The 12,604-nt window shown below is 34.8% G+C and overlaps 1 protein-coding gene across 8 annotated transcripts in view; it reads right to left on the bottom strand.

The window, feature by feature from the left end:
• The window catches only part of CTNNA2 (catenin alpha 2), a 1,475,417-nt gene that overhangs the window by 35,749 nt on the left and 1,427,064 nt on the right, over window positions 1-12,604 (bottom strand). For 7 of the 8 annotated variants that reach the window (XM_025354028.1, XM_025354027.1, XM_025354025.1 and 4 more), the window contains 2 exons: window positions 8,586-8,691; window positions 4,442-4,576 (listed from right to left, as the gene is read on the bottom strand). In XM_025354028.1, the coding sequence (XP_025209813.1) occupies window positions 4,442-4,576; window positions 8,586-8,691 (241 nt within the window). The remainder of the gene's footprint in view (window positions 1-4,441; window positions 4,577-8,585; window positions 8,692-12,604) is intronic. The other variant, XM_025354029.1, reaches the window with a different exon arrangement.

Genomic DNA, 12,604 nt, shown 5'->3' with positions numbered 1-12,604 from the left:
GAATTGACTATAGACAAAATAGAAGATATAAAAATCAAGGAAAAAGGTTGCTTAATGTACAGGTCTACACAATTAGATGCAATTCTTGTTTCAATGGCTGTTTTAGCTCATTACAAAATACTGGCACTTTTTAAAAATAAAAAGGAATATACAGCTCTTCAAATAAAATGTAATTATCATCTCAACAAACCATATATATATTGTACAAAATATATCCCACATTTTCTTTTCCCTAATTTGTATTGGATCAGATAGTGTATAGTTACCAATCTTGTTCACTTCCTGACTACTTCACGAGGTGTGTTGAGAGTGTAAGAGTAAATGTCAAATCAGTTGTGTTCCGTGTTTGTATGCACATATGCATCTTTGAAGATATGCCAGTGTCAGGTAGAATTGATTTTAATATTATCAGTTTCCAACATTTTTAGGAATGTATTATCTATACCATGAATATTAATGTTGATTATAATTAGAGTCCAATTTTTTAAAATAATGTGAAACATGAGCAACAAGAATTACTGTAATTGACCCCTCAGTCTCCAATGTTCTCTACCAATTCAAATCCTACCAGTGTCACAAGAATAACTTGTTCACCTTGCCAAACCTCTCCCCTAAACCCAATTGAGAGGCATTCAGAATTGGAAAAGAGATATTTAAATGGCAAAGAACAAAAGTATGTATTAGGGCAAGCTTCTCAGTCTCTCAGGAATAGGTCAGTAATTCATTCATTCAGCCCAAGGACTTAAGCAACTAGCATTCCTCACCTCCAAACTTGATTCAAATATTTTGTTAATATAAAGACATTTATATGTAATAAAATCTATTAAAATTTGTACCATTTTTGTGTACATTTGGCCATAAATTACATCCTCGTCTCTCCTGAACATCAAATTCCTGATCAAAGTAGGGTTATTGCTGTTATGTTCTGACTTCATTGTTTTAATGAGGCTCCTGTTAACCTTTAACTTTAAAAAACAGTTTAGGTAGGCTTTATCAGGTTTATTAGAATGTTTGATATTCAGTATACATAATTTAAAAATCCTACATTATTAATTCTAATTTTGTTCAGCATCATATGCAATGTATAAATCTTTTGGTAGCTACAAAATATTAAAGGTCATAGAATGATTTTTATTTTTCCAGGTCCATGTATACATCTCCATTTTTAACTTTAAAGATGCTGATTAAACCCTGTGAAACCTAGCAAACAAAAATTAGTCAAAAACATGATAATTAAATATACAGGTAATACCCATATTATGATACTGGAACACATTTGAATTCAAAATAGTATTTAAATACTAAAAAATACATAGCTTAACTTTTCTTCCATAAGATAATGCTGTCACATTTAATGGACATTATTTGCACTAAACTAATTTATGATATGTTATCCTTAACTTTCTCTTTTTTCTTTTCTTCAGCCTTCTTCCTTTATGCCTCTTCTCTTCTTTCCTCCCCTCTTTGTCTTTCTTTTGCTTTCACTATTCTTTTTTTCAAAAAGCCTGTAAACTGGCTTAAGAATTTAAGCAAACATTAAACTAAGCAAATAAATAAAGCCAGTTTATAGACTGTTTAATCTTCTGGAGCTCACATACCTCTACTTTCACTTTAACAACTCTATCATATTTTTTCTTTTCCATTACTCCCTTAGTAACCAGGTTAAGCTGAATTGGCTCACACATGCATTTTCTACTTTAAGAAGAATGTCACCTTTTGGTTACTGAGACAGGTTTAAGCCAATGACAAAAAAAACCTAATTGCCAGGTAGAAAACCAATGGTATTTCTTAGATAGCAGTTGAGTGGATGAGCATACATAGGCACACATCCTGCACTGCTTTATTTCTGTAGTTCGCCATCATGATGCCTGGAGAGCTTTAGTATCCATTCTCCTCCAAGACCTGTTGAATTATCTGTCCCCACCTCTCAAGCGAAAAGCAGACACAAGAGGCCTTTCTCAGTTTGTATACATAGAATCACATAAAACAAAAACACGCTGACATAAGACATAATTGTGCATTTTGCTTAACATATGTTCATCATGCCAGCATAAGACTAAAAATGTGACTGTTTTGACATCAAAATCACTTTTCTTGGCAAAATGGAAATAATATGTCCGAATCTCTTTGTTTTGGTAGAGAGGTTGACTTCTAACAAATGTAACTTTCCTGGGGACATTCATACATTTCAGAGAAGCCATGGCTTTGAATCTCATGTGTATAAACACAGGGAAAAAAGAAAGAAGATTTAAGTATTTCTTTTTTGATTATACATTAAACTATGATGGCTTCTCCTGGAAAAGAAAAAAACAGCAACTTTGTCATGCCATGTGACAAAATAAAAGGGTGTAACTTTCTTGGCAAAATCATTGAAAATGAGTGTGTATGGGGTCTCCCATTCTTGACTCTTTCAGAACTTTGAAAGCAGTCATTTGTGGCTATTTTGCACAGTAAGCATATTCATTTTTTTTTTCTTTTCTCCATTGGCCGTCAGTGAAGGAGCATGAAGAATAAGATGGAGGCAGAATTGGCAAAGACAGCAGACTACAGATGTAGGTGTGGCACCAAACAGCAATCAAGCTTGGAATAAATCATTAGGAAGCCAAGAGCAGGCCCATGACCGAGCATATATAGCAAACTTTTTATAATGCATTTGTCTTAGAATTATTATCAAGTTGTACAACATTCTTCTAAAAGAAGCCTTCTCCCATGCAAGGATTTATGAACTGTGCCAACAAGACTCAAAGAAGGAAACAGGCTTCTTGATGGTGTTCCCAATCTCAAACACCTCTATAAAAGCCAACAGTGCAAGTGATAAAAGCCAGTGATGGTTTGGACTACATCTAAATGAGGAAAATACAATGGCAATGAAGCTTTGGAGGCAGTGACAAACAATGGGTACTGAGAGGATGATGGAGAGCGGCTCTGCTAGTAAAAATTGCCCAGATGAGGTTGTGGAGTCTGAGATCCACAAAGATGCTTTGTGCATCCACGTAAATAATAAGATTAGAAAGTAACAAATAAAAGCACACGAGGCAAGCTGAACAAAAAGCACTCAGTTCCACAGGGGCTATATACAGATGGACATGAAAGCTGAGTGGTATGGGAAACTATACCATCAAGGCTGAAGATAAGAAAGGCAGCAAGGAAGATGCGATGATTTGATCACTTCTTGGCGAGAGAATCTTGGTAATTACCAGCTTGGCAGAAAGGACACATTGCAAGACAGATTGCTCTTGGTTGTTGAAGAATGTTGAAGCAGGATCATGTTGGAAATGCAAAGAGGTGACTGTGCTTTGGGAAGAGGCACAAAATAGCCAATTTACTGGGCTCTAGGTGGGACTGCATGAAACAGGCTTTCCAGATGGTGTCTCTATGCAAGCCAGATCAGTTCTTTTCCCAGCTATGTTTTCTGCAACTCAAACAATATGGGGACAAAAATATTTGGGTTCAAGAATGATTTGTCCACATATTTTTACCAAATGGCCAAACTTCTAAATTTCCAAAAATGGCTTCAGGAAGAACTGAGCTTTGTGATTAGTCTGATTTTCATAAGGTATTCACCATGCCGATAATATTATGTGCCTGTAATTACTCACTTGAAATGGTAGCATCATGTCTGACTGGGAAAAGAACTAAGGTGTCAGAGCCACATTTCTGGACTTGCAAATAATTTGCAACAAATGGCACCCTGTGTTGAGAGAAAGGGGTTGAGGGAGGAGAAGAAGCCAAGGTGAAGAACCTCAACACATATTTGGAAATCTTGCCAAGAAATTGTGATTCTTCTAAATATTCATTGAACTTATTTCTAGGAATTTGACAAAAATGGACTAGATAATTATATTTTCATGAGAAACGAAACACTGGAGTGATTGAGCAAAGAATATATAATTGTTAGTGTTTGACAATTATGTTAGTTTTTGGCAACAGCACATCAACCTGTATTAAACTCAAATATCTTCTGGCTTTCAAGGGTTACTGATAACCTAGTATGCATTGGAACCTGATGAATGAATTCCTATTGTTTTCATCGTCTCTAACATGTGAACACAATCCACACATAGAGAGGCTGGCTCCCGAACAGAGAATGAAAATTACTAGCACTAACAAAAAGAAGTAGACTCACAATGAGTAAATATACAAAAGCCCCAAATAATTTTAATAGTCACAGCTTGGCAATGAGTTTCCAGACTACAAAATTAGTTTTCTTGTGAAGAAAGGAGATTTTACAAGGCTAGAATAAACACAGGGTAATTGGAAAATCAAATTGCTCTTTGTGAGTTATTGTAAGGTCTGGAATAATGGTGATAATATTAAAAAAAAAAAACCCTCCCTATAAATCACTGTAGTTTGGTGTTTTTAGCAGTACTGTTGCCAAGAATGTTTGCCTTGGAAGTACAACGGTGGGAACTTTACATTGTGAAGCCCAAGTCCAGCTTACCCCTGACACAATGAGCTCTCCTCCCAGATTCTGCACTTCTGCCTTCACCTTGCTGCAGATATTAAGCTGATGACAATACAAGGCAATTCGTTGAAGGTAGGCTAATAAATCCTGCTTACATGCTGAATCAGGACACTATAAAACATTAAAAGAGTGATCTTGATTAGTAAGTATTCTTCAGTTTCTAACATTTGTTATAGAAAAGCTGCAGGAAGAAAAGGTTTCAGTGTCATATACCTTAATTACATTCATTTAACTTCACAGTGCATTTTAGAAAGGCCACAGACTGTAGTTTAGAATGGTTGGCTCTACTTTAATAAAATTGTATCAGAAGAATATCGAAGATATTCCAGAAAGTCTTATTGGGACTTCTATACATGTTTATGAGTATTTTTACCTGCTGTCTTCTGAACTCTAAAGAAACCTAAATATTTTACATTTTTCTTCAACTTTCATTATGTGAAATGTTATTTTAATGCAGAGGACCAAAGGATGCTAGAAGTAAATCACTTTGTGTGGCACTCTCTGCCAAGCATAGGGGACAGTTTCAATCCAGTCCATCGGCGGAAGAAAATCAATTCGTTTCCTTTGATTCTTTAATAAATGTATCATTCATTTATGAAAAAGTTTATTACACTTTTTGGAATTTAATATTTATCAAACTTTAAGCAACAAAATAACCTGCCTTTAAGTGAGAGACTGAAATGGTTCATGACCACTGTAAGAAAAACAGATTTGATAGAATTATTTGAAGCCAGCTGAAAGAAGTTGGTAAGAGTAGCAACAGAGTCCTTTAATGGATGCACCAGAGTTAACTCTGGCTAAGGAGTCTGAATTTTCATTATGACCAAAGTAGGCGGGTGTCCATCAAGCACACACAAGGCTTGGCTGAACGCTTCTAGAGACGTTTACATGACTCCTGAAAACATTTCTGAGGCTCCAATGCCAATGGCTACTGAGGAATTGAGATACCTGTATATTTCTTTTGCTATCAAAGGTTCAGCCTGAGCTACTTCCAGGTCATTTAATTGTTCTGTATCAATTTGACACTTGTAAAGGACATAAAATCACCCAATCCTTGATACTGTAAGAAATAAGTACCTACAGCCACAACTAAAGTATCTTATTTAGAATAAGAGGATGGGAGAAAGACTCTGAGCTAAGTTTCCCTCAAGCTCAAGAAAGGAAATTCTCTTATCAATACTGTAAAGCCAGTGATTACATATAACCATCTATTGAATAAATGATAAAGGGATATTTTTTATATTTAACACTTACCATTGTGGTATTTTTTCACTAACTGCATTTATCAAGAAAGAATTCCACAGAGACTGCTTTTAGCTTCTTACAAGTACTTCATACTGTAATATTTATCCTACTCCAGGGACCCATACACAGAAAGGAATTAACTTTAAAATGATATCTCCCCAGAGGGCTGACAAGGCTTTTGATACAAATACCTTGCAGCAAATTAAACAGAGTTCTATCTCAATGGAACAGTAATTAGAAATGCAACAGTCCATAAAAAGTTTATATGGCACGTATATCTCCAATCTTTATAAAATATTTTCTGGCAAAATAAATGTAATTAATCCAGTCCTTGGTAATACTCATTCTATTCTATTATTTAAACCAAAGTAGTTAAAATACACATTTAAAAAGGCATGATGAATCAAGAAAAGTAACTCCTAAATCATGGAAATAGGTGCAGCATTTGATAACATTTCTCTGAATAAAAGATTTCTTTATCAAAAATTGCAAGTTATTTCACAGCTAATGACAATAATAATGCCACAAAGAGGGTTAGGTTTAAACTTCATCTGTTTGAGTCACTGTGAAATAGCATTTAAATACTCTGTCACTTAATCTCAAAATAAATTTAGTATCCTGGGGTGTGTGTGGGTGTGTGGGTGTGTGTGGGTGTGTGTGTGTGTGTGTGTGTGTGTGTGAGTGTTTGATGTGTTTTTCACATATCAACTGTTTTTAGTTATGCTTCAGGTTGCACAGTTAGTTGAAAATGAAAGCTCAAAAAGGTAAAATCAGAAACAAAAGTCACAACCAAAACTATTGAACTTGAGGGGCCTGAAGATGCCGAGAAATACTTTTCGCCATTGAGATTTAAAGTATAATAAAACAGTCACTCAAACTCCATTCATTTTCACTCCCAAGAAGTCCTTCCTAGCAAATTGGTGGGTGGTCAATTTCTGGTCACTCTACACATCGGAACTCTTCTCAACATTTGCAGAAAAAGAATGTGGCCTTTTCTAGTTGGTAATTTTTTTGTATGCATATTTTCAAGTAAATTCATTGTCTCTTTCTTTCTTTACATGAACTTTCTGGAATACTTATGTAAGTCGGTCAAAAAATAAATAAACTCAGTTTATGCTGTGAAGCCTCATGGTTGATATTGCCCTGAAATTAGGCAATAGCAATGGGTTAACACTCGACTCCTACAAACTGTGAGAAGTTCTCAAATTATCATAGTACTTGAGTTATGTCAACCAATAAGTGTTTCTCCAAAAGTCAAAAGTCAAAAAAATTTCTTGGAGTAGCCATCTTATATGTAAAATAAAATTAAAATGAGAATTCATTGACTCTTAGGTGCAATCCTGATAGTAAAATCATCTGGGGTTTTGTTTGTTTTGTTTTCTCAGCGTTTACAAGATGTGTGAATTTGGTATTGACTTGAATGAAGGAAGTTAGAGCCTGGGATGCTGAGGCAGTAAGTATTTAGAGGAGCAACCCTTATATGTAGGAATGAGGGAGGAAAACTATAATAAGCAACACAAAGACTCAGAAATCATCAGATCATCAGAGACTAGAGCCATATATGGAGAAGGATGCAATTCTCTTTCACTATCTCCAGCTTGCATCAATGTACTGCAGTATACTAAGCAAATTCATGTTAATATTTCCATGTAGATAATAGTATATATAATATTTTATTTCCAAAACTTATATTTTATGATACAATCCATCTGAAGTGGTTCCAACTGTAAACCACTGTTGCTTATAGGGATAACCAACAGTTAGTTACCTGGAAAAGTCTACTACCTAACACACTCTTATAGGAAATGGACTATAATTGCAACAAGACATTTAGAATAGAATTTTAAAGTTCCCATTCAAGCCAAATAAAAAGAAAAGTATGGAAATAAACATTCAAGGTGAGGACTCTTTTAATGTATATCCTAGTTTGGTTTGAAAGCATTAAGAGATATTCTTGAGAATTTCATTTATCTCTGATGCCTCTGAGTCTGGGTTATAATAAAGCTGAAATCTGAAGGTTCTTGATCATATGGAATAATCCCATTTATGGTGGAGCATAAGTTATTATGAATTATGAAGAGGATCATTAGAGTGAGATCCATATTAAATAACAAAAGGTGAAGTTCTACTTTCTTCTTTCTATATTTAAAAACATGATGTTCTCCCGAATTCCACAACTTGCTTCTGCCCTTTGATCTCCAAATGCCCCTGACTGTGCTACCCCCAGTTTCCATTCTAGTCCTGGAAGAGTCCTTGCTTAAACCATCAAATCATGACCCATCACATCCCTTAAGCTCTGCTAATTCAGTTCCCTGACCACAAGACAGGTTGCTCTTCTCTCTCCTTTATTCATTCTGTCAGTTAAAATGTGCAATCTAAATTTCCTGGGGACAACAGAAAAATAAAGTAAAGCAATGAATTAAATATATATATTTTTAAATGTGATAAGCACCATGAAGTAAACAAAAGAGGGCATTATGTAGGAATCTCTAAAAATATATTTAAACCAAGAGCCCAACAATGAAAATTTAAAAATCTGCTTTTCCCCCCTTCATTATGTAGTACAGTTGCCTTTCTGAATGGGGAAGGCTGGGACAATCCATGACTCTTCAGGGGCTGATGTCTCCTAAGTAATGTGTTCTTCTTTCTCAAGGAATTTTGGTCAGAAGCCTTAGCATTCTCTCCAGAGCTAAACCTACCTTTGCCACCAGCACAGTGTCAGGAGAGTCAGATACCAGTGTGTAAAACATCAGTGATTCTCCCCTCTGATTCATTCTTCAGAAGCATTTCATAGGGTGCATAAAACTAATTACAAAACCCAAGCACTAATTTGTGATTCCACTCAGCATGTGCCCACTCTTCCCTTTTCTATTACCTGATCAGCCACAGCGCGGGCTAATTTGTCCATTCGAGAACCTGCTTCAGCAATTTTCTTGGCAGCATTAATGACGTCAGATGTATTTTTCAATGGGCCTTTGCCTCTGAAACAACATATACAACATAATTAGAAATCCACTTAATGACGGGAAAGAGACCAACCGACCGTATCCTTTGTCCAGGAGTCTAGCGTTGTGTTTTATTTGGCACTGGCCACATTAGTCAAATTTTGAATATTTTCTTGCTTAACTCCAGTTTCTATGTTAAGTCATTTTTTGGAAATATTTTCCCATATTTTTATGTGCATGTCCACATTTTATCTTTTACATTAAGTTCTATATTTATAAACAATGGCTGATTATAAAAGATGATCATCACAAGAGAAATGAAAATTTTATAGTTGCTTACCATGTACCAAAAGCTGTTGTACAGACTACCTCATTTTGACTTTATAACAACTCTACAAAGTAGGTATCATCACTCCCATTTAGAAAATAAAGTGAGCCCAAAATGATCTAGGTAACTTATCCAAGCTTATACAGGTCATAAGGAAAAAATTCAAAATTTTAAGCAGAGTCTAGCCAAACTACATGCACATGCATTATCTTCCTAATCATGTCCAGCATATTTACATTCTGTTATTTAAAGTCCAGTTTGGCATTTTGAGAAGCAATGATCTCTTACACATAACTGGGAACTGTTTGGCCAGAATTTCAGAGTTTTGTTGGCTTGTGTGCTTCCGGTACTGATTTATGAAAGAATGTACAAAGCACAGAGTGACAGTAAATGTTTTTGTGCTTCCAAACCATCACCCTAATATTTTCATATAAGGTTTGCAATTAGGTGAAGTGTTTAATATGTCTTTTAAATATTTATTATAAGGGAAATGGAAATTACACTGCATCATAAATCTTTAAACAAAATGTGGCATGTAACACAACTTTTCTTTCCCTTTTTGTGAGAGGTAAAGCATAAATTATGTTTATCATTTTTTAGCATCATTAATTAAACTAGTCTCTTTATGTGCATAAAAATCAATGTGTTTTTTAAGGCTGCAAGATTACATTCCTATAGTTAGAAATGTGGTGAACTGTACAGAAAAACTATTCAGAAGCGATTTATTTAGACCTTTATTTAGCCCGTGTAGTTATATAGAGAGGGCAATGATTGCTATTGTTACATAATAACATTTTATAAAACAGAAGACAAAATGTCTCTCAGTAAACTAACGTAAATGAATGATATTTTGTTCAGTTTCTCTACTAATTCCCCTTCTTGGATTTTTCTACATTAGTAAGTAAAATATACTGGGTTTGTATTAATATTTAAAGACAGAGACAGACACACAAGGTATTTCATTTTGTTGTAGTGACGTTAACTCTTCCACAAAGTACTTTGATTTTGCAGTTGCTATTTAGATTTTAAAACACAGACAGTAATTTCACGTGTGAATTTTATGTAATACAGATGAGTTAAAGATTCTATGACAATCTGTTTGCTATTCCCTAACATATTTTTATTAGCACAAAATAAATTGTTTTTATTTTTTAAGGAACGCTTGGATACAGAATCTGTCCATGTTTAATAATATCCTCGTTATTCATATTTCTAACTTCTAGACCTTAGAAAATCTATTTTCTTTTTTTTTTTTTTGAGACGGAGTCTCGCTCTGTCGCCCAGGCTGGAGTGCAGTGGCCGGATCTCAGCTCACTGCAAGCTCCGCCTCCCAGGTCTACGCCATTCTCCTGCCTCAGCCTCCCGAGTAGCTGGGACTACAGGCGCCCGCCACCTCGCCCGGCTAGTTTTTTGTATTTTTTTAGTAGAGACGGGGTTTCACCGTGTTAGCCAGGCTGGTCTCGATCTCCTGACCTCGTGATCCGCCCGTCTCGGCCTCCCAAAGTGCTGGGATTACAGGCTTGAGCCACCGCGCCCGGCCAGAAAATCTATTTTCTGATGTTTACTCTGACACAATATTTGTTGTAACTTCATCTTAACCCATTCAATAAGACTGCATTCTGTTTGATCTTTCATTGCTAACAATTGTGTATTTCAAGAATTTCAAAGGATCTTGGAAAATGCTTCCTCATGAACCTTCCATAGTAACTTCCAACAGCTGATTGATTCTGACAAAATGCTCCAAGTTAGTGAAGAATGTCTATGTAGACTCTGAATCTGCTTGATGCTCAGGACCCCATTTTGTAGACAACGAATGAAAAGAAGCATGTCGTTTTGATTATACCAGAGACTACAGTTCATAGACTTACTAGTATGTTAGGAAAAAAAAGTTTGAGACTTTAGAATTCACATTGTAGACTCAATTCAAATTATTGGAGTCGCAACCTGGGTATGAGGGTATATTTCATAAAATTAGAAAGCAAAATAGAAGTTATGAGATCAAATATGTTCTCATTTTCTAGTTGGGGAAGCTGAAACCAAGGGAGAAAGACAAAATAACATGCCCAAATGACACTGCTATGCACAGAGAGAAACAGAATCGAAGTCTATGTGTCCTATATCATAATTTAGTACACTTTTTACTAAATATGATTCATTCTTAAGAATGTAAAGTAACGTGCTCAGAGAAAAACAAGTAGCCTTAACTATATACATTAATACACAAGTTACAAAAAACACTGATTAAATAGATGGCTCAAGAATTCAGAAAGAAGAGGTTGGGAAAAACTAATAAAATTACAAACAGATTAATGAGTCAGAAAACAAAACAATAGAAGTTATGAATAAATCCTAAAACTAGCTCTAAACCAAAAAGATATAGAAAATACATTTAGAATGCTATCAAGAAAAAATAGGAGAAAAATATCCAAACATAAAAAAGATAAGAGAGCAATAACCTTAGAAAAGAGCAATAATCTTAGAAAAGCAAAAAAAAAAAAAAAAGGTGTCATAAAGCTGCTTTCTCAAATATATGTAAATAAATGTGAAAACAGATGAAATAAGTTTCTAGGAGAATATAATTTATCAAAATGGACCAGAAAGGAGATTTTGAAAAATTGAAACAGTCTGATTTCCATGGAAGAAAGAAAGTTGTCAGATAGAACTCACTAAAAAAAAAAAAAAAAAAAAAAAAGAAAAATATCAGTAAATCCAGGTAGTTTCTTGTAGGAGTTAACTAAACCTTTAAAGAGAAGATAATCTCAATGCTATTTAAACTCTTCCAGAATATCAGAAGGAAAATAATTTCATTAAGTTATATAATACTGATATTATCAGAAGCAACTAAAAACTAAAGATGCTCACTTAGGTAGTAAAAAAACAAAACAAAACAAAAAAACAGAAGGAAACCCAAAGAAAGAAATGACAGAATTGACATGAGTGCTGAATAGGCTCATACATACGAGAATTATTTGTTAGGTTTTTAGGAACTGGGCAAGCCAGTTGAAATGTTGGGAGCTTAAAATCTGCCATGATGGGAATATTTACTTCATGGACATAAGCAAATGCTACAAAGTTCAGGGCTTTTTCCCTCCATAGACCATCATCAGATCTTGAAAAAGCTCAAAGTAATAGTTATAACTAGTCGAGAATAAAGGTATTGTGACCTAGAAAAGGTATATGAAGGTTTCTTGAGCTAGGTGATAGTTGTACAAGTTATTTTAATTAAAGTCATATATTGGCTGGGCATGGTGCCTCACACCTGTAATCCCAGCACTTTGGGAGGCTGAGGCTGATAGATTGCTTGAGCTCAGAGGCTCAAGACTATCCTGTAGTCCCAGCTACTTGGAGGCTGATATGAGAGGTTCGCTTGAACCCAGGAGGAGGAGGACAGTGGCATATTTATTTTTCTGTAGATATGTTCAGTCATTTCAATGTTAAAATGTATTCACTTGTCAAGTTCATGGTTATAAAAAAATTAATTTTCATTTCTGTTATGACAGAACAGAGTCTCAATCATTTATTGATCATTATTAATGATTTATATATTTTCTCTGAGTTGTCTTCAAATCTTTCACATATTTTTCTATTGACTCTTTTTCTAAATTGCTTATCTAAGCTCTT

The sequence above is a fragment of the Theropithecus gelada genome, chromosome 13 (genome assembly GCF_003255815.1).
Source record: "Theropithecus gelada isolate Dixy chromosome 13, Tgel_1.0, whole genome shotgun sequence".
Classification (NCBI taxonomy): domain Eukaryota; kingdom Metazoa; phylum Chordata; class Mammalia; order Primates; family Cercopithecidae; genus Theropithecus; species Theropithecus gelada.
The sequence above is the reverse complement of the archived record's forward strand: the minus strand, read 5'-3'. Positions and strand labels throughout refer to the sequence as shown.